This window comes from Rhodnius prolixus, unplaced genomic scaffold (genome assembly GCF_049639745.1).
Source record: "Rhodnius prolixus isolate KJV_2025 unplaced genomic scaffold, Rpr scaffold_15, whole genome shotgun sequence".
NCBI lineage: Eukaryota > Metazoa > Arthropoda > Insecta > Hemiptera > Reduviidae > Rhodnius > Rhodnius prolixus.
In genome coordinates, this window is record NW_027411605.1 from 494,988 (window position 1) to 521,802 (window position 26,815).

At 36.1% G+C, this 26,815-nt stretch overlaps 1 protein-coding gene across 6 annotated transcripts in view; it reads right to left on the reverse strand.

Moving 5' to 3' along the window:
* The window catches only part of LOC141454879 (calcitonin gene-related peptide type 1 receptor-like), a 213,724-nt gene that overhangs the window by 79,744 nt on the left and 107,165 nt on the right, over positions 1-26,815 (reverse strand). For 5 of the 6 annotated variants that reach the window (XM_074129568.1, XM_074129569.1, XM_074129563.1 and 2 more), the window contains exon 2: positions 9,977-10,055. In XM_074129568.1, the coding sequence (XP_073985669.1) occupies positions 9,977-9,987 (11 nt within the window). In that variant the 5' untranslated portion in view covers positions 9,988-10,055. Of the gene's footprint in view, positions 1-9,976; positions 10,056-11,666; positions 11,686-26,815 lie in introns of those variants that run through there. The other variant, XM_074129567.1, reaches the window with a different exon arrangement.

Sequence of the window (26,815 nt, forward strand, 5' to 3'; positions counted from 1 at the left end):
CTTTCGACCTAGGGACTAGGTCATCTTCAGGGCTAGTTTACAAAATAATATTTTTGCATTACAGGGTTGGTGTGTCTTCTGTCTTGTCTGTTCATGGACTGAAGATAGCCCTGAAGATGACCTAGTCCCTAGGTCGAAAGCTCGGCAGAATAAATGTATCACGACTGAAATGGCAATTATTTTTTCATCCTATTCCAAGATAATGCTAAATTTATTGCATAACAATATACTTAATTGATTATTTTTACTTCAATTTGCTAATTTGATGTTTTATTTCTTTTGCAGGTAAGTTGCAGTGAATATTTACCTTGATTTTGCCTTAATTTACCTGGGATTACATTAACTAAGGTAAACAAAAAAAATTGTTTTTCATTAAATGCCACAGAAAATCAGTTGAATTTTTTTAGTCGAAATTTTAGTATAAATCATCACAAATCAACACGACTTCCTTTAACTTCAATTTTTACCATTCGTTCGACCGGATATTCTAAAAATTTGTGAGCAACATCAAATTGAAGTTACTTTTTTTGAGAAAGTGTAAAAGTGTAGGAGGCCGGTTAAAACACAAAATTTGCACTTAAACAATACCTTGTCGTACTTAAATAGAAAGTAAAAAAACTTTAAATAAAATTTCCCAGTTGGACTTAATTAAGTTATAAACGTACAAAAGTTTTTGCTTGGAAAGTACATGCAGGCCCACGCTGATGGTGTTTTAATCGTAGTATACATAATTTTTTTCTTCGTAGATGATTGCTTTCACGTTTGTGGATTGTTTCAATCCGTGCTCTTCTACTACTGTTGCGTTCTGCTAAAAAAAAAAAAAAAACCGCCCCTGGCGATAACTAGTGTTCAATATCGCTCAACAAACGTTGTCAACGTAAAAATAGACTTGCGAGATATTGTAGTACAGCCTTCTGCAACCCTCAGCCCGTGTGGATGCAGATGCAGCTGTCCTGGCTACCTGTCATAATGCTGTAGGACCTGGGGTCTATGTTCTCAAACATTAAAGTAAGACCATTTACCGCGCAATAAGTACACCCAAGTAAAATGGAAATTTTTTAGGAGGAATTTCCGGAAAACACTCAGTAAACTGAAAAAGTGGTATTTCCTGTAGGCTGATTTTATCCTAAAGCTGATTGGCTGGTGCACGAGACACATAAACTAGATATTAAATTTTCGTTTTTTAAGTTATGCTAAAAATAGACTGCACAGACAGACGGACATGTATAGACTAACTTATAAAGGTTACCCCCAAAAAGGACATTACCGGTGAAAGCAAGAAACGATCGCGCTACTTCTCACTTAATTTAGTAAGAGAAAGAGAATAAATTTGGACCTAAATCTTTTTTTTGCCTTTTTTTTGACATTGGCTTTCGCCATACAGCCAGCATCGTCTAGGTGATTGTCACTGGAATATCACTCACTCTCCATTCTTACTTATAAATACATTCGCTTCACACATTCATCCCTCTACTATATACAACTATTTACATACAAACTTACAACTAATGGATGGATCAGTACTCTATATTCCTGCCATCCTTATAGCTTAACCGAAATTAAAATCACCGTAATCCTTCTCTAATCATTTACTTGCATTCATTCTATAACTTTTAAATACATCCATATTTCTTAGCTAGCTCTGCTACAGATTTTTAAGCACATAGATGTTGGTGGAGAATATTGTGTCTTCGTAGCGAAATGGTGCATCTAAATACCTGTATATGTCGTCAAACATTCGTTTCCTTTCTACTACATACAGTGGACATATCATTATTATATGTTTGAAATCCTCCTCCTCTTCGCAATCTACGGAAAGTGGAAAGGACCTTGCTATAGTTTCTGTTAGGTCTATCTGAAAGCTAAGGTTTTTGATGGATAAAGCATTCCACGGCTTCCAGGAGTCATTTTAGAAGCTTTCATTTACTTCCATTCATTCTAATCGGCTATAACCCTGACCTAAATCTTTTTCATCCAGATTGTCCAAAAAAAAAAAAAAAAAAAAATCCTCTCGATTCTCAGATTAACAGAATCCTGGCCTTAAATCGTTCTGGGTGCATAGATGCATCACAATCCGAGCTTGCCATCAGCTGCTCGGATTTCCCTGATGATTTTGCTTCTCCTTAAACCAGGTTTTTACCACTACTACGTGCTACGTATTTGCTACGAGTACTGTAGGAGGAGGGAAATATCTGTTATGATTTTTCACAGGGTGACAGTTTCCCGATTTTAATTTTCTCCAGTATTTCTTAGGGATATTTTTTTTTTAATTAAAAAAATAAAGGATGTCAAGAGAGAAAATAAAAATGAAGAAAACATTTTATTCTAGGAAATCTCCGAGAATAATAATATCAAAAAAAAAAATAGATTAATGATGAAATACATAAAATATATATATTTAAAAAGGAAATAGGTAAAAGAAAATAAATACATGGAAATACAGGTACATATAATGAGAACAGCGTTTTAATAAACATAAAAAAAATAATACATATATGTAGGAAAACTCGGCTTCAAGAAAAGTGAAAAAGATGAAAATGAAAATACAAAAATGGTAGGCAAATAAAAAATGAAATAAAATAGAATATAAACGCACAGAAACAGCAAAAAAAAAAAAATTCAGGAAATCTTAATAATTGTTGAAAATATAAATTGATATACGAGAAAAATTTGCGACTTTTATTATCATAGAAAAGTTGGATTTACTTGAAAGTGGAAGTAAAAAAAAGAGCTTATTCAAAGAAGCTTAACGAGTTCTGCTTTTTTTATTTTTTAATTGGAGGAGGTAAAGGGAAGGAACAAAATAGGATTTATGGGAGGTACGACGTAGGGAGAAGATATGTGAATCATATTGGAAGGATTTGCTGTGTGGTCCTAAATGAAATTAGGAATATAAGTAGGGGGAGGGGGAAGGATTGCTTAGGGAATGAACATTTTCTAGATAAAAATGTTAATAGGTGGTCTTTGGAAGAAGGATGGTATTATCCAAGGATTATCTGTACCCACTGTAGGGAGTGGATATGATGGTCGCGAAATTCGTTGTAATGCTCAGATTTGTTGTGATATAATTTGACGATAATTCCCTTCGAGATAAATCGATATACCTCAAACCCACAAGACCATAGCTATTGTTATTGGCTCCAACCCACTCCTTAAATCATTGGCTCCTCTTCCTAATCTTTTCCTTTACAATATCCCAATAAAATGTTGTTCCTCTGTGAAAAATCTTGGTATCACTTTTGATCAAAACCTATCCTGGAAAAACCATGTTTCCCAAGTCTCTCGTCGTTCCATCCATATTCTTAAGCAGTTTAATAGTTCCCGTCACCTTTTTTCCAATTATGACCCGGCAACTCCTAGTTTCCTCCCTTATATTCCCCCATTTCGACTATGGTTGTTTAGTGTATGGCCGGTCTTTCTGGTGATATTGAAGCTAAGCTCAAGCGCCTCCATGAACTGCTTCATAAGATTTATTTTCAGCATTCCACAGAGACTCCCGCATTTCGCCACTGCTACGATGAGTTGAAGTGGCTTTTTCCTGTCTATCACCGCCAATATTTTTTGGCTTCTTTCCTTTTTCAAGTCATCCAGTCTCGAAGGCCTTCCTATATTTTTCAACCCCTTAAGTTTAAATCTACGATACATTCCCGTAATACCAGATCTCGCTCATCCGATCTCTATATTCCCTCTCACCGTACCTCATCCTTTGACAAGTCCTTCCTAATACGTGCTGCCTCTCTCTGGAACTCCTTGCCATCATCTGTCCGCCATGCTCCTACCCTTTCTATATTTAAATCCCTTCCATTCAGTTATCTCCTTTCTATCCAGCTTCCTCCGAAATTCTAATTGTTTTAATTTATTTCCTTAATTTCTGCTGTTATTTTTATTTTCACTTTTTGTAAATATTTATTTATTTATTTATTTAATTTCTGTATAATCACAGGCCAAACTATTAAGGCCTCTATTTGTTCCTGTATTTATTCTTAGGGGACAATTGTCCCAGAATAATAAATTTCTTTTCTATTCTATTCTATTCTTTATTCATAATGTATGCGTACATGGAAATACTTAGGAGTAACCAGCTTAATCTTTAATCGTTAGTTAGTAACCATTAGATTGTACAAGTCATTTGTACATTTAAAACACAAGTCAAGCCTATAACAGAGCGTTCTTCAATTAAGATTGACTGATTGTAGTCACTGCTCAAGTCATACATTTCTGTGTGGTAACTTCAAATGCGGTGTTAAGTAACAATGCTGAAGATCTGTAACACGTCTGTAACTATGAAAAGATCTCATCAATCTGAGGCACTTATTCTGTATCACATGTTGGTTCCGGACAAGTCAAGCTTCAGGATTTTAGCAGGCTTATCAACAACATGGGTCTTATCCACTGTTGCAGACAGCAGCCGTCATTGCCTACAGGATATATAAAGGAGGGTTTGCCCTTTAATTTAAAGAAAATTTGGAAATTTAATCTTTTATAGAAAAAGAGAAAAAAATTGTCAAAGTTAGGTGTTTTTCAACGTTACGCTTTTTCGTGCACTTTTTGACGATCAACCTTTACACAACTGTCCTACCGGACAGTTTTAATCTTGCAATTCATTGCCTACAGGATATCTTGCAACTTCTTGCAGACTGCGGAAATACTGACAGAACAGAAAAAAAATGGTCATCGTGAACGGAATTAGTCTCAATATGGAAGAATATAAGAAGAAACTATAGGTACTGAACTAACTAAGGCGCTACTTTGTTTAAAGTTTGCAAGTGACGTAATTGCGCAAGAAGTTATATTGCAAATGATTAATTCATAAAAAAATCCGACCAATCGTAACACCCAAATATTTTATTGTATTAGAAAATTTAATTTTAAAATTATCTCATAAAATGGTTTTCATTTAAAAATAAAGCCATAAATTAAGTTTACAACGATTATAAAGTTTATTCAAGAACTATGAAGGAACTAAGTTAACATTGCAATTAATTAACAAAATCAGTGGGTGGAAAACTTAAATAAATTTGAAAATCATCAGCAGGACGATGATAAGACCAGGAACTTTGTAAAGGAAAAGGGTGAAGGGAAAATGGAGACTAACAGCCTAACATGGAATTATGACAATGAAGTCCAAAGGGCAAGAACACCTATAAAAGAGGTTTCGCAAAGTTAACAGCAGACTGGCGTACTAGGTTTCATAACCGTAAGAGGTCTTCGTACACCACAACGATACCAACATTAATTCAATTTAATGAAATCTAATTACACTGCTTGCTGTTGCGTGTCAATTAGGATATTCGCTCTAGAGAGTGACAGAATAGAACATTGCCAAATATTAATTGGCCACCGCCTGTTTAGAGGAGGGCGTGATCATGAATAAATCGATAAATAAAAAAATTGGTTTAAAAATACCAAATTGTGATTGGTGGTGGCTGAAAAAGATGGCTGTCAAGATGGCATTAAGTGGCAGAAAAAAAAAATGAAATAATTTTTTTTATCTTCACTTCAAATCAGCGTATTGAAATCTTACGTCACCTAATGATTGTGTTTAAAGTTAGTTGTGATAAAAGTTTAAAATAATAGGGAGCAAAAGAGAGGGAAGTTAGAGAGCTCAGTGGTTACCGTGTACTCTGGGTACCAAAGAGGAGGTCCCGGGTTCGAATCCAGGCTGTTGGCCTCTTAGATTTTCTCTTCTTAGGAGCTTCTTACAGCTTACTAGACAGAGAGTGTTGTCTGTAATAAGATAACACGTTCTGGAAGTCAACAGTGTACTAAAAAAAAGCACCTCAGTTGTTGAGCGCATCACAAAACCAGAAAGATGGCGGATTAACCTGATCCCTGTGTCCCAAAACGTAAACAATCCCATGAATTTATTGGTTTTTTACCTTTTCTAACTCAAGTTTAAAAAACAAAAAATTAGGAGGGTTCTAGAAATGATGTTCACGATCTTAACACTGGTATTTTCCAGGGCAAGGTTTGGGGAGTCACCAAAATGGGGATAATCAATCCCTAGCGTCTGACAATCGCAGATTTTCCAAGGGAAGATATAGTCAGCTGCAACATCTGCTGACCAACTACCCAGGCTCTTTAGGGATGACCTAAAGAAACCTTTAAAAGAGGCTCTATTAGCCTTTATCCACTGAAAATTTTGCAGGCTTTCTGGGGGCGAATTCACAAAGCCCACTTAAGCCTGCATTAAATAGGAATGGTTACTTTACTCTGAGGCTTTGTCTTTGTTCCAATCCGTGGCTACATTCTTAACGCAGTGGGATTCCCAGTGGACCAACTATTCTTCGGCGAGAGTCTGGTGATAGTTTTTATTTTAGTTTGCGTGAGGGTTCGCTAAATCCAAATGGGTTGCACATAACTATCTCTACAGGCCCTTGTATATTGGGTGTTTTGGGGTGGAGAGATTGTATTTGTTTCCAGTATTTAGGCTGAGTTTTCCCTCTGGGTTTCCCTCAATAATGGATCATTCAATTCCCCCCACGGGCTACGTACCTATTTAATACTTTGATTCAGAAATACTGCAATCCAATTCTTTCATTAACTTACTACTAGTTCATCCAGAAATCCTGATTTTCCAAGAGGTTATCCATAAGGAGTAAGTTCTAATTTTCCTCCTTCCAGCCAATTAAGGTAGGATCTTTGGTTTCCTGTAGGATACTCTTACACAGTTGAACTTCGTACTTATCCTCAAAAACCTTTAATCCTATTCTCATCCTAGGTTTAACAAGGTTTAACAGAAGTTGAGGAATATTAGGAAGCGAGGAATTAGCTTATATGAACGGATAAAACCTTTTTCAGCCACTTGTTTAGCGTCAGGTGTCTTCGCATGGTTGAACTAAAAACTACAAAGAAGCTTTAACGTTTGTACGAGCGTTTATTTGATTCCAGAACTTATAACCTCTGAAGCTTTGAACGTTTTAGCTGACCACATAAATGAAAGCTCAATATTAAAACTGTCCGGTAGGACAGTTGTATAAGGGTTGATCGTCAAAAACTGCACGAAAAAGCGTAACGTTGAAAAACACCCAACTTTGACAATTTTTTTCTCTTTTTCTATAAAAGATAAAATTCCCAAATTTTCTTTAAAATATAGGGCAAACCCTCCTTTATAGCTGTAATTTTTTTGCAACCACCCAGATCTAATAGGTTTCGAGAAAAAAGTTGCTGAAAATGAGCAAAAACGGCTTTTTCAAAAAATGTTCTTGTTCTTGTTCTTGTTGTTGTTGTTGTTGTTGTTCTTCTTCTTCTTGTTACCTTTTTTGTAAACAACGTAGCGCCTAAACGCGTGAACCGATTTTCATGAATGAGGTGTCATTCGATTCGGAATTTTATGTAGATGTGCCTTTTGAGGGTCTCGATCCTGTACATCGAATGGGAGAGGAGTTAGCCCCCTTTATGTAAGGCCCCCTCCAAAATTATTATTACTAATTACTCTGTAAATCTTAGCCCGATTTTGATAAAATTTGGTAGGATGATAGGGTTAGGGCTCCCCTACGTAACATTAAAGCGGCAATCAGCTCTTACACTTGTTAAGGGGAAGTATAGGAATCGTTTCAAATTATCGACACGTGAACCGATTTTCATGAATGAAATGTCATTCGAATCGAAATTTTGTACAGATTTGCACTATAAAGGTCTCGACGCCGTGCCTCATAAGGAGGGGAGTTTGCCCCACCCAAATAAGGCCCTTTCTAAAACTATTATTACCAATATTTCTATAACGCTTAGTCCGATTTTGATAAAATTCAGCTCGAATAAGTGGTTAAAGCTCCTCTACATTGCTGATGCTCTTGCACCTACTAAGAGGAAGTACTGCAATCGTTTAAATTATCAATGAGTGAACCGATTTAAATCAATGAATTGTCGTTCGATTAAAAAATCTTTGCCTCTTTGCCTAGAAGTACTGCAATCGCAGTTTATTTTTCTTACTCCTCTTAAAAGGAAGTAATGAAATCGCAGTTTAATTTTGCTATTTACGCACAAATACCTTCCTATTTTATTCAAAACGCTTTTTCAAAAAAAGTTGTTACTGAGGATGGTTTGGGGGACCTTAACGATAATCATTCTTTAAAAAGATCTCTCTAGTGGTAGTTACGGTTCCGACTTACCATCTTATCAGGTTATAATGATAGAATTGCTTATTCCAAATTTAAAAAATTCTGTAAAGCAGATATGTAACTTTGTAAAATAGACAAAAAGGAAAATCTATCCAAAAGGTACAAAAATCTCTTTAACAAAAACTTACAGTTTAAAATGTTAAGTATAAGGGTTGATTAAACGCCAAAAGGTACACAAATCAGCAAGCACCCAACATTTCATTAATTCTTCATTAATATTTAAGTAATTTTACTGCATTAATTTTCATTAATATTTTTTAGAATTTATTAGATGTCACAGACCCTTATGCTGGCCACTTCATTTATATTTTTTTGTTATAATTATGATAAATCACACATATGTACATGCATGTTAAAGTAGAAAAAGACAAAGTTAGAGTAGGCTACTGTCTTGAATTCGTCTTACCGAAATATTCGTGAGCACAAATAACACACAGTTAATAACAAGTAGATTATTCAACAACAATTATTGATTTCTCAATTGTAATTTAATTTAGTCCCCCTAATTTTACTTATAGTAAAATACTGGAATAATTAGCTGTCCTAAAAATATACATATCTTATTTACTTTATATTACATATTACATTTTTTTTTATAAAAAAAAGTTTTGAATTTTTTAGCCTCATAATTTTTTTTTATTTTTTATAACGTTTTTCTTTTTAACCTGTATTTAATAGTTTGATTATTATAAATAACTAGATATTACAGTCAATCTACAGTGCTACTTGAACAAATATTTTGTAGACGAAAATGGCCAGCATAAGGGTCTGTGACATCTAATAAATTCTAAAAAATATTAATGAAAATTAATGCAGTAAAATTACTTAAATATTAATGAAGAATTAATGAAATGTTGGGTGCTTGCTGATTTGTGTACCTTTTGGCGTTTAATCAACCCTTATACTTAACATTTTAAACTGTAAGTTTTTGTTAAAGAGTCGAGATAGGTTTCAAGATGTGGGTGTAATGGAGCTGCGCCATTTGTTTCAGGAAGAGACTTTGAGCTTTGTTATCAAGTTGTTGGAAAATTGCCTGATCTTTGTGGGGGAAAATGAGTTTCCATTTTAGTATGAATATATAATTATTACAGACCTTCAATTAGGAAAGTATCTTGTAGCTTTTCATTCTTCTGGTTGAATAAGTTAGTTTAATAAAATGACCTCAGACATGGTTTTAATTAATTTTACATTAGGAGTCATAATTAAAAATAAAAATCAAAATCATTGGTGTAAAAATTTGAAACTCGTTAAATAAAAATGTCCATTTTAAAATCGCGGAGGAGAATCAATTAAATTTTATTGCTATTAAGAAAAACGACAATTTAAAATTGTTGAAATTGTCTTTAAATTGACCGGAAATTCTATATTTAAGGTTCCTTGAATAATAATAATAAAAATTACAAATGTCTGACACTCTTACAGAAATTTACGTAATTAAATATAATTTAAAAAATAAATAAATCAATTAAATGTTCTTTCAAATTAAACTTACACTATAAATAATTGACTTTAAAACAGTAAATGTTCACTATATTAAAAAATAAATAATTAATTTATTAATGATTGTTTTATTATTAATGATTTTGTGAATATTTGAGGTGCGGTCAATCAATAAATTCAATCACACAAATTTTGTTTCTTCATACCAACGTTTCGGTAAATCTATTTCACTTCTTCAGGGTAATGTAAAATTTGTGTAGTTTAACGTGAAGCTACATCATCTTAACTGTTGACCGCACCTCAAATATTCTCCCAAAAATCATCAATTTAACAACGGTCGATAAAGCAAAACTATCATTTATAATTTAATAATGTTCTATTAGTAAGTAACTATTAGAAAAGTAAAATTTACTTACGGATTTAACATGTGGAGCTTCAAAATGTAAGCAAAACTTTCAGAATATAGTTCTGTCTGTCCACTCGAAACTGACCAACCTGCAATGAACAGTAGATGATTAAAAAAATTAGTTAAAAATTTTTGGGGCTGCACGCTGGACTTGTATTCAGCAGTGAGAAATGTAAGATGGCATTAAAAAGGGGTAAGAATCGGAATCTCTGCACCAAACTGATAAATCAACCTCTGCTGATGGGTGTAAGTCCGAAACCGGTCAGGGATACTATAAACATGCTTGCTGCGTCGGATCAAATACAAAATAATACGAATTTTTCATCATTTCCGTCAATGCTAGAGAGAATGCTAGCAATGATTTTGTCGCCGAAGTCGAATTAATATATTTTTTGTTTGTTGAGTCCTTGTCTTGTGAGTCTAGGTTGTGATTGCCACGTGCGAGGTCAATTGGTCAATTCGACTAACTCAAAAAATAAATCAATCAAAAACTTTGGACTATTGTTGGAACATAGGGAGCGTTCTATTCCCTACTGCAGCCAAAATGGCTTATTGAATCATTTAAAGTAATTTCATCTCACCCTAAGTTATTTTAAAGTACCTAAAATGATTTGATTCACTTTAAAACTGTTATACCTTCGTAAAGTAAAGTAGTAAGTTAAGTAATTGCCTATTTTTTTCAGGCAGGCTTTATGTCCAACTCCCAAATTAGGTGTCGTGGACGGAGGCGACTAGCAAACATACTTTACTATAAATTTCTCATATTAACCATTAAATAAAATCCAAGACCTAGACCAGGGGAATCGAACCCACTAAACCAAACATACATTTTAGCTTTGCGGGTCTAGACTATCTAACCGCCTGACATACTTTACTATAAATTTCTCATATTAACCATTGGGTATATAGACTAGTACCGCAATACATCTTAGCTTTGCGGGTTTAGCCTATAACCGCCTGACATACTTCACTATAAATTTCTCATATTAACCATTGGGAATATAGACTAGTACCACAATACATCTTAGCATTGCGGGTCTAGCCTATAATCACCTAACATACTTTACTGTAAATTTCTCATATTAACCATTGGGAATATAGACTAGTACCGCAATACATCTTAGCTTTGCGGGTCTCGCCTCTAATAACCGCTCGGCTACCGTGGCGCCATCTTATGGAAAATTTAACGTTGTTTCGATTGGTGTGAATAAATTTTTTTCTGTAACTTCCTAGACATTAAAACCATTTTAATGCAGACACTTCCTTTTCTAAGATTGTCAGTTTATCCTACTTTTGTCCTTTATACTTAACTTTGTGAAGTTATCTTGACAAACGTCGAGATAAAGTTCATAGAGAAGATAGATCTAAGACCACTTGGTGGAATTGTCTATGATTCTCCGTCTAATAAGACAGTCTTAATCCTACGTCACCATAATTACAAGCTTGCTTACTTCCTGTTGTTAAACACTTGTTCCGTTTGCTTCAATGTGCCGTTATTAAAGTTGGCGTTAAATGCTAATGTCCTAAACTTTTAAACTAAATGCAGTAAACATTTAGTATTCTAAATATTCTATGAACTTTATAAGATAATAGTGTTAATGTTTTACGACCATGTTTTATAACTACTGGGTTACAAAGACGTCTCAGTTTTACTAGATTACAGAAACACTATTTATGTAAAAAATTTAAAATGTTCTTACATTATTCAAAGAAGTGGTTAAATAAATTTATTCTGTTGCTGATAAAACTTTTTACAAGATTCAGGAACTTCCCCCCCTTAGTCATAGTTGCGAATTAATGTCCTCTGGCCACAGGAAGTCAAATATCCCATATCGTAGTCCCGCGATGATAACGCAAACAGGATTTGGAGAAGCTGATTTCTTCTTTTCCTGCAAAATAAAAAAGTCTACTCAGAGATTCCAGGTTTAATAGCCCTAATCTCTGCAGCTTTTTCCCTTAACCTAGCTTTGAACCCTTGTAAGGGAGCCTAGTCACATCAGTGTAAACTGATTCATCCCTATTTTCTGGGTCTCCTCAATTCTAATGTTACAAAGATTGGGCGTTGATTGTACTTTGTTTTATTCCCAGAATCGGGGTTAAAAATTTGCCATATTTGTTTTCAAAGCCAATGTAAATTTTTGGACCAACGAATGGTGTAGAGAAGGGGTGTCAAACTCGATTATACCACGGGCCACTTGGTGCCACAGACGAGATTTACGCCGGCCACAAACATATTTACAGATTTGTCCTAGTTTCCCAATATCTGGATTCTCAGAGACTGAGAACAGACAATCTTCATTAAGGTAGATAGATGTTTATCTAGTCAATATTAATCTGTATGCCCCCATTATTTGATTTTATGGCCAAAAATAGTTGCCGACATAAGTACGTACTCCCCCAAAATAACGTTAAATTTGTGCAGTAAACTTTGTAATTTCTCACCTAAATAAGAATAGCAAAATAAAGTAAAGTAATCGCCTATTTTTTCAGGCGGGGCTTAACGTCCAACTACCAAATTAGGTGTCGTGGACGGAGGGGACTAGCAAACTTACTTTACTGTTCCTCATTTAACCATTAAATAAAATCCAAGGCCTAAGACCGGGAAATCGAACCCAGTACCACAATGCATATTAGCTTTGCAGTTCTCGCCTATCTAAATAAGAATATATCTTGGGAATTCCTACTTCGTCTTTTAAGAACCGAATAATTCTGGAATTCCACTGAGAGTGGCGGACATATTTGACTTCTAAACGTCACCGGAAGTAGTCAGTGTGTTTATACAATCCCACAGGCCCTCTCCTCCCCACCAGGAAAGCCCTGGGCCACGTGTATACTCCGTCTTCAGTAGTTAAACGGAAACTAGGAACTGTGTGTACGATATTGCCTCGATCTCCTCCCCTAAGTGCTATTTCCTTCATAAAAACATTTTCTATTTTCATTTTATTTCAGTACATCGAGAGCCTCAAGAAATCACCTCGGGGGCCACCAGTTTGACACCCCCTGGTGTAGACACTCGATTTCTACCCAGCTGATTTACCTCTGATGAGTAGGTATCCCCCCCACAAGAGATATTACATCGGGAAAACCGCCTCAGAGACTCCCCAAAATTCCCAAACAATGGATAAAGTTGTTTCTAGCATAGCGTATCTGTCCGAGAAAATGAGGAATATTCTTATCTGAAAGCATCTCTCAGGTTTATCTTATTAAAAAAAAAGAATCACGAAAATTATATTGAAAATTCAAGAAAAAAAAAAGAAAAAGAAAAATCGTTTGAGCCTTTTTTGAGAAAATCCTAAATAATTGGAATATCTAGGAATTTGATAAAGTGATACTTCCGGTTCGGCCAAAACGTTATTGTGGCACTATCTGTTGATACCTAAACTAAATACTAAATTTGAACTTCCTAGAATTTTTCATTTTTTGAGTTTTGAGTAGATACATACAGACTGACACAGATGTTTCCAATAGAATCTACAAATCGAAAATCTCTACCAATAAAACGCCTTCTCTTAGAAGCGTGAAGGAAAAGTAAAAATAAATCAAAGGAACTGTTTTTGGGATTGGTCAAGAACAGTGGGACTATTAGTCCCTATTTGGTGGTTACATCCCAGCATGGAAGACCCTCATTTATCAGAAGACCCAGAGTTAAAGCCCTATGCTTCTAATGTTGCTTTATTTTATTTTCCCGCAGTAATGGTTTTCACTATTTCATCTTATTTTCCTTTTTTATTCCAACTCCCTTCGCTATATTTCTAAACTCCATCTGCTTTAACTTTATTAACGAACTTAAAAAAACTGTACTATGATAATTTCGGTCGTATTAGCCAGAAAGCTTGGAAATATTTAAAAGTGGGAAAATCAGCAGTAATATTTTCCCAATTAAATTAGGAAAAGTTGCCGCAAAGCTTCGCTATATCTTAATATAGTCTGGGAAATTATAATTCGGAAAATATTGTGCCCGCAAAAATAGTAAATAATTCTCTAAGTCCAGTTTTGTATAAAATAAGTTAATTTTTTTTCTGAATTAAAAAAAAATGCAAAAAATTGAAGACGAAAGTTTTTTTATTTTTTATATATGTATATAAACAAAAAAAATGACGAGCTGATTTTTCAAAGAGAACCGATTCCCTCATTATCCCCAGAAATTCTCTTTAATCAAATAATTCGAGTAAAAAAGGATGCAGATCTATGTGAATACGCTGAGACTAAACATTTTAGGCTGTTGTCACTAGGTTTATAAAGGGACAAGCTCCTATTAGCATTAGGCATAGAGGAGAACCAGGAGCTATATGAGGAACTGAAGGCTGACCCTATTTTGGGCCTGCCTTCGGATGTTATGACGCACAAATATAGCTTCGACAAGCCTTTCAAAGTCTGTATCTGGGACCGGGAGGCTTGGAGACGCGGTCCTCCAGTTGTGAGGGGACTCAATGTGATACACGGACGGTCCCAGAACAGAGGAAGTGGTGGGAGCGGGAGTGTACGGGGTGAAGCCGAAATTTAGGTTTTCGGTTAGCCTAGGAAAATTAGCTACAGTTTTTCTGGCTGAGCTAGCTGCAATTAGATACCTGCAAAGCTAATATGCATTGTAGTGCTGGGTTCGATTCCCGGTCTTGGCCTCGGATTTTATTTAATGGTTAAATTAGAAATAGTAAATTACGTTTGCTAGTCGCCTCCGTCCACGACACCTAGTAAATGGTAGTTGGACGTTAAGCCCCGCCTGAAAAAATAGGCGATTACTTTACTTACTTTACTAGTTGCAATTAGGTTCTGTGAGAGTGTTGATTTTCTCGGACAGCCAGGCGGCTCTGCGAGCTATCGGTTCATACCACGTCAATTCAACGCTGGTAAAGGGACTGGCTGGGTGCCCTAAAGGAAATTAGTAACCAAAATAAAAGTCTAGTGTGGGTGCCTGGTCACTCAGGACACAAGGGAAACGAAGCGGTAGATTTATTAGCCAGGGAAGGCTCTGCGGAGCACTATTTGGGGGTCTCCAAGTGTCTTAAGACTGCGGCCATTAAACAATGGGTGCAGCAGACTAGGTCTCAGAAGTGGTGGCTTGCCACTACAGGTCAGAGACAGGCGAAGGAGTTCATTAGAGGCTGCTATTCGCCAAGGCTGATTGCAGTATTAATCCGTCAAGGCCGTGGGGCTGAAAGGATAATTGTAATTGCCTATTAACCGGCCACTGCAGGCTCAGAAAACATATGCATCGCATGGGCCTGGCAGATGATAGCCTCTGTAGGTTCTGGTCAGGAAGAGGAGGAAATGGCACTGCACTTGATGTGACAGTGTCTGGCTAAATATGTTACTTCTCGGGGAGGAAAAACCAAGGCTTGAGGAGCTTTACCCAGGAGCCACTCTCCAGAATTAGGAGTCTGTTTAAAAGGACGGGTCTGAAGGGCGAGCTCCTAGAGTGGTGGAGCCACAATAGATCCAAAGGGGTCGCAGTGGCGTAAGCCTTAAGGGCCGCCCTTTTAGAATCTTATCTTATCAACAATGCATATACGAGTACACCAGCCAGCAAGTGGTCAAATTGAGTTGCCGTTGCTCTTGAACCAATCATATTTAGGGAAGACCTAAAAATTAAAAGTCTCGAGTAGGTATGGCTAAACGTCTACTGGAATACGCTATAGTACAGCGTATGTTTAGAAAGAAGTTAAATCAACTTTTAATAGTAATTCAAAGTAAGAAAAACATATTAATTAGAATTTTAATAACTGAAGCGTGTAAAAGTCTATTACTATTAATTTTCACTCGACTGGCAAACATTTTCATTGACTTGGAAAACTTTAATAAAAATTAATTCAGCGACTAGCAAATTATTTGCATATTTTCCAAGGCTATCCTGTCCAAAACATATTTATTCTTTTTTCCAAATAAAAGAAAAATGTCTAAGTGGATTAGCGGGCAAAGTTTATCAAAGATCAAATAAGATGAGTATCTACAGCTTAATCATTTACTACCAATAAAGAATCTGTATTAAAATTTACATTTTGATTGCATATCGATCGTAATATTCAATCGTTTACAATAACGCCATTTCCTAATTTTATTTACAGCTAACACCGGCCGATATTACTTAAATAGCTCGAACAATTAATATTCGGCTTAAGATGACTTAATGCTTAGCCATCTATTTCTGTGAACATTTTGATTTATACCTTCATTCCTTCCACCCCCGAAGGCGAGTTGATTTCTTATAAAAGTGATAAGAATGAAATATGTCACATACATTCTGAGTTTGGAAGTTATATGAGGTAGATATTATTGATAACATACACGAATAAATAGTGCGTAAATTTGCAAAAGCTTTAATAGGTACGAGTGGATAATCTATATTTAATTATGACGGCTAAAGGGCTAAATAAAAAGTGAAAATGAAGTAATGTAATGCCTATTTTTTGAGACAGGCTTTAGTCCAACTGCCAAATTAGGTGTCGTGGACTGAGGCGACTAACAAACATACTTTACTGTAAATTTCTCCTATTAACCATTGGGAATATAGACTAGTACCGCAATACATCTTAGCTTTGCGGGTCTAGCCTATAACCGACTAACATACTTTACTGTAAATTTCTCATATTAACCATTGGGAATATAGACTAGTACCGCAATACATCTTAGCTTTGCGGGTCTAGCCTATAACCGACTAACATACTTTACTATAAATTTCTCATATTAACCATTAAATAAAATCCAAGGCCTAGACACCGGGAATCGAACCCACTAAACCAACAATACATCTTAGCTTTGCGGGTCTAGCGTATAACTGCCTAACATACTTTACTGTAAATTTCTCATATTAACCATTTGGAATATAGACTAGTACCGAGTACCGCAAAACATCTTAGCTTTGCAGGTCTAGCCTATAACCGCTTAACATACTTTACTGTAAATTTCTCATATTAACCATTTGGAATATAGACTAGTACCGCAATACATCTTAGCTTGCGGGTCTAGTCTCTAGCCGCCTAACATTCTTTACTGTACATTTACTTAATATAATAAAATTTCGAAATTTAAAGTAAACTTTAGAATTTAGAACTTTGATAATGCAAAGAAGAGAAAGTTTTTTCAAGTATTTTCAATCAGAGTTATTTCTTAGCAGGTTATCTGTGAGATGTTCTGGAAATGATTTAAATTCACTGCCTTATTCAGCTGTAAGAAAATTTCTTTTTTTAATAAAAAATCAATGAAAATTATTTTCCTCAGTGAACGATAATTTTCCTTGTCATACTATTTTATAAAAGTGTAGACTGGTCGATTTTTTTTACTTTATAAACTGACAGTGTTGTCCATAGGAATGTTATTCCCATGGGAAACGTCCCATGGTCTGGGATGGGATGGGACAGCACACATTTGTATTTCCCATGGTAGTCGATACTTGATATTGTAAAATAAATTTAGGCTGAAATTTGCAGTTGCGTAAGTGCAACAAAATTGATAGGAAATTGATAGTGTGCTGAATGAGCAGAGTGACTCAGAAATAGAATGAGAGTGTCAGAATGATACTCAATTGTCATACTTAGATTATACTTTTGAGTGTTAAAGTTAATAAAGTTTGTCGTTTTGCATGTCTCTTTGTACATGTAGTCCTATTTAGTAGACACTAAACGCAAACTTTCATAAATTTAATAATTTTATTTGAACTGTATTCCATATTAATATTATAATGGGAATCCCGTGGGATGGGACAGAAAAATATGTCCCATGGACAAGCCTGTAAACTGAAAACTAGTCGAATTTAAAACGACATAAACGCGCACGGTCCTCCATATGAAAAATATTTGTATAAAACAAGAAAAAAAAAAGATGAAGCATCCGACATCAGAACAAGTACCACGCCGGATGTTGGTAGCCTTGTCAGAGTTCACTAAGAGGTTCTTCTGATTTATTACCTGCGAGAGCAGCCCTACACAGCCATTTATATATTGTGATCACAGGATTTTTTTATCTTTTTATGAAAGAAAACATATTCTTCTTTCTTTATGCCATCTGTTTCATTGAAATACGTACTTCGATTTCTGTTTCATTCATTTCAATCGTTTCTGATTCGATTCTTAAACAAAAAATGTTGTAGGCTTTAGGATTTAGGATCAGTGGAGAATTCTGAAGCCAATTCGCGAATGGAGAAAGCATTGTCCAATAGAATGCAGACTAGAAATAACCCGCAACAATATCAATAGACGTTAGATTTTAAAGAAGAATTCAAGAAATTTTTGACGGATTTTTTTTCTTTTTTAAAACAATTCCCAAACAATTACTCACTGAATCATTTCCACAAGAATTGTTCAAACTACACTTTTATTGAACGGTTCAAACTTATCGGACCTGCATGTTCATGTAATAAATGAATCACAAAATGTTATCTCCTATCCATTCAAGCGGCCACTACATCCCATCTCCTTTCCCCAACTCCCCCAGGATCTTGGTCCTGAAATAAAAGGAGCAAATAACATGGTCTACTAGTTTAATTTCCAATATCGAGTTAAATAGATCGATGGTTTGCTAGTGAAAGAGTGCAGTTGGTTGTAAGTTACCAATTCTCCTTATTGGTCTATTTAAAATCGTGTCAACCTTTAGAAAGTGCTGTTTTATTGTAGTGTTGAGTTTTGAGCTACCCAATAAGTTTTTTTTTTGTTTCAAAATGGTTTTTTGAGATATTCCCACAATTCTGAATTACCTCGATTGTTGATTTTTTTTTTTTATCGGTCACTGCACGCATCTTTATTATACGAGGGTCGTTTGAAAAGTCCGTGCAAAGTCAGAGAGATAGCACCACTGGCGCGTATCGAGGTTATGTTTAGTTAGTAGCATCTCTTGGAAGAACACACACCAAGTTTCAGCCAGATCGGTCCATTTCTTTGTGTTTGGCATTCGTTTGAATCGAGGAAGTCGAGTGATTTTCAAAAAATGGACGAAAAAGAATTTCGTGTGTTGATTAAACACTACTTTATGAAAGGCAAAACGCCTCAGGAGACTAAAGAGAAGCTTGATAAACATTATGGTGACTCTGCACCTTCGATTAGAACAGTTTATAAGTGGTTTCAAAATTTTCGGAGTGGCCATATGGGCACAAGTGACGCTGAACGTTCTGGACGCCCTGTTGAGGTTACTACTCCAGAAATCATTGATAAAATCCATGATATGGTGATGGATGACAGAAGAGTGAAGGTGCGTGAGATTGCTAGTGCTGTGGGCATCTCGAATGAACGGGTACATAATATTTTGCATCAACATTTGGACATGACAAAGCTATCCGCAAGATGGGTGCCGCGATTGCTCACGCTTGACCAAAAACGAAATCGTGTGAAGTGATGCAAGGTCGGTTTGCAGCTGTTCCAGAAGAATCCGCAGGACTTTAAGCGTCGTTTCGTCACTGTGGATGAAACATGGATACATCACTACACTCCTGAGACCAAAGAACAATCTAAACAATGGGTTACCGAGGGGGAATCTGCGCCAAAAAAGGCGAAGACCGTTCCTTCGGCCGGAAAGATTATGGCAACTGTCTTTTGGGATTCGCAAGGAATAATCCTCATCGACTATCTGGAAAAGGGTAAAACTATTACAGGTATATATTCATCGTTATTGGACCGTTTGAAAACCGAGCTGCATGAAAAACGCCCACGATTGGCCCACAAAAAAGTCCATTTCCATCACGACAACGCACCAGCTCACACCTCAGCAGTTGTGGTCGCAAAATTAATGGAAATAGGGTTCCAACTCGTTTCACATCCCCCCTATTCTCCAGACTTGGCTCCCTCGGACTACTATTTGTTGCCCAATATGAAGAAATGGCTGGCGGGAAAAAGATTTTATTCAAACGAGGAGGTGATTGCAGAAACGAATGGCTATTTTTCAGACTTGGACAAATCCTATTATTCGGAAGGGATCAACAAACTAGAGCAGCGTTGGACGAAGTGTATAAGCCTAAAAGGAGACTATGTTGAAAAATAAAAAAGGTTTACCCCAAAAAATTAAGTAGTTTTTATTTTTGCACGGACTTTTCAAACGACCCTCGTATCTTTGGCAGGTTTCGAACTTTCATCCAAAAGTTAATTCAGTCTCTGCTGATGGATGGAAGTCTGTAACCTATTAATGATGCAATAAACATGTGAGCTTATGACGGGTAAAATCAACGACAATGAGGTGAGGTTTAAGATTTAAAGATTGGCCGAGGGGTGTCTCAATTCTATCTCTGTTGGCCTCTGCCTAGAAGCACTTCCTGCAAGTTCACCTGCAAGCTCAAGTGAGTCTCGTGAGACCCACTTCTCTCTCTAGCTCTGTCTCATCTAATTAAGCCATATCAAGCTCTATTAATGAAGTAGTAGTTACAAACGAATTCAGACAATCATTAAGTGCATTTAAGTTTAATAAGTACCATCCTTCCAGCCACCTATTTCCTCATTTTGAAATCATACTTGACTGTCACGACATTTTAGAGTGAAGGCCATGCTGACGCTGGAGTTCCGCAAAGCGCAGCATACTAGGCCCCATTCTGTACACAATCTACTTCTCAGACATACCTACTCATCCTCAAACTACTCTTCTCACCTATGCTGACGATACTGCCATCTTATCTACTGACAAAGATCCAATAATAGCTCATAGAAACCTTCAGTCTCACCTCAACTCCATAGAAAATTGGTTCAAAAAAATGGGCTATCAAACTGAACGAAACAAAATCTCAAAACATTACTTTCACTCTTCGACGCATCACTCTTCCTCTTGTCTTTTACAATTTAATTCCTTTACCAGCAGTCAACGTAATCCGCTACCTCGGGCTTTACCTTGACAGAAGACTTACATGGAATCCTCGTACTCTGACTTAAAAGAACAGAACTTAACAGTCGCTTCCGACAACTGAAAAGACTACTCGACAACAGATCAAAACTCACTCTGGACAACAAAAGACTTATATATGTAAGTATATTAAAGCCAGTCTGGGCTTATGGCATCGAACTGTGGGGTTCAACCAAACGCTCAAATCTGCAAAGGATCCAGTCCTTGCAGTCTAAAATTCTTCGCTCTATAGTAAACACTCTTTTCTACGTCCACCAATCAAACCATTCACACAGACTTGAACAATCCTTTCGTCACACAAGTTGCAAAAACACGATACAGAAAATTCCATCTTAACATTCAAACACAACACAATCCACTTGTACAACATCTATCTTCAAGAACATTTCCAGACAACACTTCCAGACGTCTTAAAAGACAGTGTGGCCTCGCGATCTCCTCTCTGATGAAGAGAGTTAGTAGAATTTAGAATGTTTTTGGAGTGTTACCGCTGGGGTAACTTCTCCAGTGTGATATGTGTATGTTATTTATTGTTATCATTGTTGCTTATAACGCAAAATGCGTTGATTGTAACTAAATAAATGATAGTATATAAATAAATAGAATAAATAGAAGATAGCAGGAAATAGAAGTTTCTAATAACTTCATCATAAATTTTAAGCAGAGCTAACCCATTAATTTGCGCTAATTTACAAAAAGGTAACTTGATTGACTCTGTTGTAAAAGCTCATGTATAAAACTACCACCAGAAAACGATGTTGCAATCATAATAAAAATTACTAAAATAACGTTAAATAGGTATAAAATCGATATTGTGTAAGTCGGTGATAAATTTTATATGAACAACTTTGATGAATTAGCAAATTCTAGTTCAAGGTGATGATAATTTGAATTCCGTTATAATAAAATTGAGAGCAATTTAATTATTTACTTTTTCTCACTTCCGGTGGCACTTTTTTTTTTATTTAATTGCATTTTTACCGGCAATATATTGTTAACCCATATTCCATGAATATACAGGGTGATCTATTTAAAACGTACCAATCGTTAAAAACTTTTTATATAAACGGAAATCCGGGAAAACTCATTAAATAACTTCCTAAATAACGCTCTTGATCACTAGACTAATACCCTCCCCTTCCTTTGCTTCTTTGTGTCACAAATAACATTTTTAGCAGTCAGAGGATCTCCCAAAACGCGTGTATTTCTGGTGGCAAAATTAATATTGAAAACCAGATCACCAGAATAAGATAAAATTGTAACTTTGGTCTTATCTCGACAAATATTAGGGGATATCGAAACGGGTTCAACGTCATTTTTCACAAGTTTTTGTATGTTGTTTTTCATAATCATTGCCAAAAACAGTGGCCCTTATGAAACCTGGATCAGTTTTTTTTAGGCTATAACTGCGCCAAAAATGACGGGGGATACAGTATCGGGGGTGGAAAATTTGAAAACTAGACCAAAAAAACCGTAATTCCGCTTACCTAAAAAGTTATTAGCGATTGGTGCGTTTTAATTGGATCACCCTGTATATGTCTATATTCAGTAAACACTATATTCATTTATTTACTTGTGTAATATATGAGATCAATATTTCATGGTCAAAATATCCAGATATTAATAATTTATTATCTTCGATTTTGCCCGTCGTAGCCAGGCTTGATTATTGTATTCCTGATTGGTTTCAGTCTATCAATCAATCATTAATCAGTTTGGTGAAGAGAATTCAACTTCACTTAGGTTTTCGTCTCGAATTATGATGATTACCTCTCATGATGGATGAATGTTCGAAAGGAGTTAGGGATTACAATAAACACGCGTGCTACAGACGGCTAAAATCACAGATATTATCCAGCACTGTGGTACTATCCGCATCCGTTCATTAATAGTTGAATTTTTTGTTTACTGTTCGGCTGGGCTCCTTATCCTCCTTTTTCCGTTGTCCACTTCCTGGCGCCACCCTAGGCTCTTCATAGATGGACGCTTCACTTGAAACACCCATAAAAGAAAGGATTTAAACAAACGGAACTAACCGCTACGCTAACAATCAAACAAATATTTTTTGAAACACAAAGATTTACAACCATTCAAGGCAAACGTCCACAATGCTCAGAATAGCCAAGCCTTCCAATCTAAATTCTCCTTTTAGGCGACAGATGCTTCGTACTATCCCACAATCTATCCCTACCCATATATCCTGAACATTTCATACATAATAGAAACAGCGAAATTCAAATACCACCAATTCTACTACAAACTCCCTTTCCTTCTGCTTAAACCTCTGTCATGTCACAGGATGTCGCCTCTATTACATGACGAGACAACCCTTCGACTAAGCCGTTGCTGACGTCATGTCCTTCTCCAGGGCTAATTACCATCTGACATCCAGAGAGGTTGTCAAACATAGGGGTAGTTTCTCTCCTCAAGCCAGCCAAGTTAACAGATTTACTGATTGTACTTTACTGTAATTGTAAATTTGAAAACGTAATTTCAAAAAAAAAAAAATTAAAATAAGTTTTTTTGGGAATTTTAATTTTTTAAAAAAAGTTTCTTCCTGCGACTTACTGGAAGGCGAGTAGGCTATTGTATCTCCTTAACAAAAACACAGTTTTAAAGTATAAGGGTTGATTAAACGCCAAAAGGTACACAAATGATTGCAAAACTTCCTCTTAGTAGTGGTAAGAGCAGAACGTCGCTTTAATGGTACATAGGGGAGCCCTAACCCTTTCACCCTGCCAAATTTTATTAAAATCGGGCTAAGATTTACTGAGTTATTAGTAGTAATAATTTTGGAGGGGGCCTTACAAAAAGGAGGCTAACTCCTTTCCCATTAAATATACAGCAACGAGACCCCCAAAAGGCACATGTACATAAAATTCCGAATCGAATGACACCTCATTCATGAAAATTGGTTCACGCGTTTAGGCGCTACGTTGTTTACAAAAAAAGGTAACAACCACAACAATTTCTGAAAATGCCGTTTTTGCTCATTTTCGGCAACTTTTTTCTCGAAATCTATTTCATCTATGTTGTTGTAAAAAAAATACAGTTATAAAGGAGGATTTCCCCTATATTTTAAAGAAAATTTGGGAATTTTATCTTATATAGAAAAAGAGTAAGGGAAGGGATTAGCTATGAGGTTAGCATACTGGTCTCCCACGCGGAGGTCCCGGGTTCGAGTCCAGCTGCTGACCCTTAGATTTTCTCTTCCTAGGAGCTTCTTACAGCTCACTGTCCGGTGATAGACAAAGTTGCCTGTAACGAGAGAACACTGTCCAGAGGCGGGCAGTGCACTGAAAAAAGCTCCGGGCGCCAATAACCTTAGATGTTGATGCGCCTTAAATCATTAAAAAAAGAAAAAAAATTGTCAAAGTTGGGTGTTTTTCAACGTTACGCTTTTTCGTGCATTTTTTGACGATCAACCCTTATACAACTGGTCCTACCGGACCGTTTTATTTCATTCCATGATTTTAAGGAATCCATATAAACATAGATAGGGTCCTTAATTGTTGTAGAGCATTGACTGGACGGATTAGGAATAATTAGGAGACGATAGAAAAGATATTTCAAGGTCCAGTTTCTAAATGAATCTATTTTAATCCAGATTCTGCTTTAAAAAAAAGGAGCAATTTATTTATCCCTCTTATTTTTTAGGAACTTGATTAATAATAAAGGTAATTAAAGAGTTTGCAAAAAAATAATTAAGTACCTGTTTTTTAGTATTTAATTAAGGTATTCTGCTGACGGGAAATTAGCAAAGAGCTTGTTACCAAAGCAACGAATTTTACATCGACTTCTTCAATAATTAGAAGAGTTACCTAATTAGCATTAAACCTTTAGAATGCTTTTATATTATAAATTACACGATCATGTAAGCTAGTTCAGGAAATGCAGAGGAAAAGTTTTTCTCTAAGGTTTTTCTCAGTTTTTTTCCAACCTTGAGAACTCAATCTGGGATTTTTTTTTTTTGCGTTTATTGTGCTACAATCAGCGCGTTAGCGCTATAAGTAACAATGATACAATAGAGTAGTAAATGATAAGGTAACGAGTGGAGAAGTTACCGCAGTGGTAACACTCCAAAACATTATATGGTTAGTCACTCTCTTCACTTGAGAGGAGATCACGAGGCTACACTGTCTTTTAAGACAGTGTTCTAGAAGAAAGATTTTGAGGAAGAGGATTTATATGAGATTGCAGGCTTAAGTGGAGTTATCGTGTTTTCAGCGACTTGGGTGACAAAAGGATTGTTAAGGTCCAGTGTGTATAGTCCAGGTCGGAGACATAAAATGGAGCGTTTCCTATAGTTCGCAGTATTTTAGAGATTGGAGCGTTTGGTTGAACCCCACAGCTCTATTCCATACGCCCAGATGGGTTTCAAAATAGATGTATAAATCAGTCTTTTGTTGTCCAGAGAGAGTTTTGAGTAGTCGCCAGTAATATACTATTTCTTTTCTCTGACATCCCTAACAATCCTACTCGCCGATTGAATCGCCAGTACTATACTGCTCTTTCTACTTGCTCCAACCCTCTCGTACTGTCTCTCGCCTCGTCTGACATCCCTAACAATCCCACACGCCGACTGAATTGCCAGTACCATACTGCTCTCTCGACTAGCTCTAATCCTCTCTTACTGTCTCTCGCCTCCTCTGTCATTCCTAACTATCCTCCTCGCCGACTGAATCGCCAGTACTATACTATTTCTTTTCTCTGACATCCGTCTGTTTAGTTCTGTTCTTTTTAGCCTAGTCTGGGGGGTTCCAAGAAAGTCTTCGGGTCTAAGTAAAGCCCAAGGTAGCCGGGCAACGTTCACTACTGGTAGAGGTGTTTAGGCTATAGAAGACTGGAGGAAGAGTAATGCGACGAAGAGTGAAGATAATGTTTTGCGACTTAGTTTCATTAAGCTTTATAGCCCATTTCTTGAACCACTGTTCTAATGAGGAGAGATGAGATTGCAGATTTCTGTGATCTATTACAGGATCATGATTAGTAGTCAGTAAGGCGGTGTCGTCTGCGTATGTGAGAAGTGTGGTGTTAGAATCAGTTAGTTGGTATGTCTGAAGAGTAAATGGAGTAAAGAGTAGGACCCGGGAAAATTTTAAATACAATTTTGGCTCCCTAATGAATTAAAATAACTTCTAAAAAAAAAATTGTTTTTAACAATAATTGAAACCTTCCATAACCTGCCACTCATTCAGAAATACGAAGGGTTTCTAAGGAGAATTTGGCATTTATGGAAACCCGATACAGTGTCAGTTTGAAGCCGGAAGTTAGAGAAAAGTAGTAAGAGGAATTCTTGTGAGTGTGCCTAGCAGATTTTCCACATTATTGTCTCTGTCTAACAAAAAAAGTTTATAGCTTCAGAACCCTTTAGGACTTTTCCAAATCAAAACTTAAAACTGAGTTAAACTTGTATGTTGTGGGCGAGTTAGGGAGGTAATAGAATCGTCAGGTGGTAGGGCGAGAGACAATGGCATGCCAGATACATCATCATTTCAAAAGTTATAGCGATAACTAATAAAATGGGTAGTCGAAAGGACGGAACCTTTTGGGACCTATTCATTACTCCATAACACACTGGACATATACCATATACAACACTGGCCACACCCTGGAAAATATCTTCGAGTACCGAGCTATAGGAAAAGTTTGCTCATTCATGTCCTCCCAACTAACTACATAGATAGATAGTAAAAACTTTTCCATGTTTGTACATCCGTTTTTCTTTCTACAAACTTTTGATTGATAAAAATTATTACAATTAAAATGTTTTATATATTTTAACGCTTTCAAAATCAGCTGGAACAGGAAGTAAGCAAATAATACATCTGTGGAGTCGCTTATTCAGTTTTTTTTTTACTTTTGATTTCAAATCTGAATTTTGAATTTTGAATATGTACCATACTTAATCTAGCGGGGTTCAGCCGAACCTACAAACTTACATACTGTATTCAAATTCCAATCAAAAATACTCTGAACCGATAGATGACGCTCCTTTCTACGGTGACTAACCTCACTCTTCACAACGACCTCAAACATC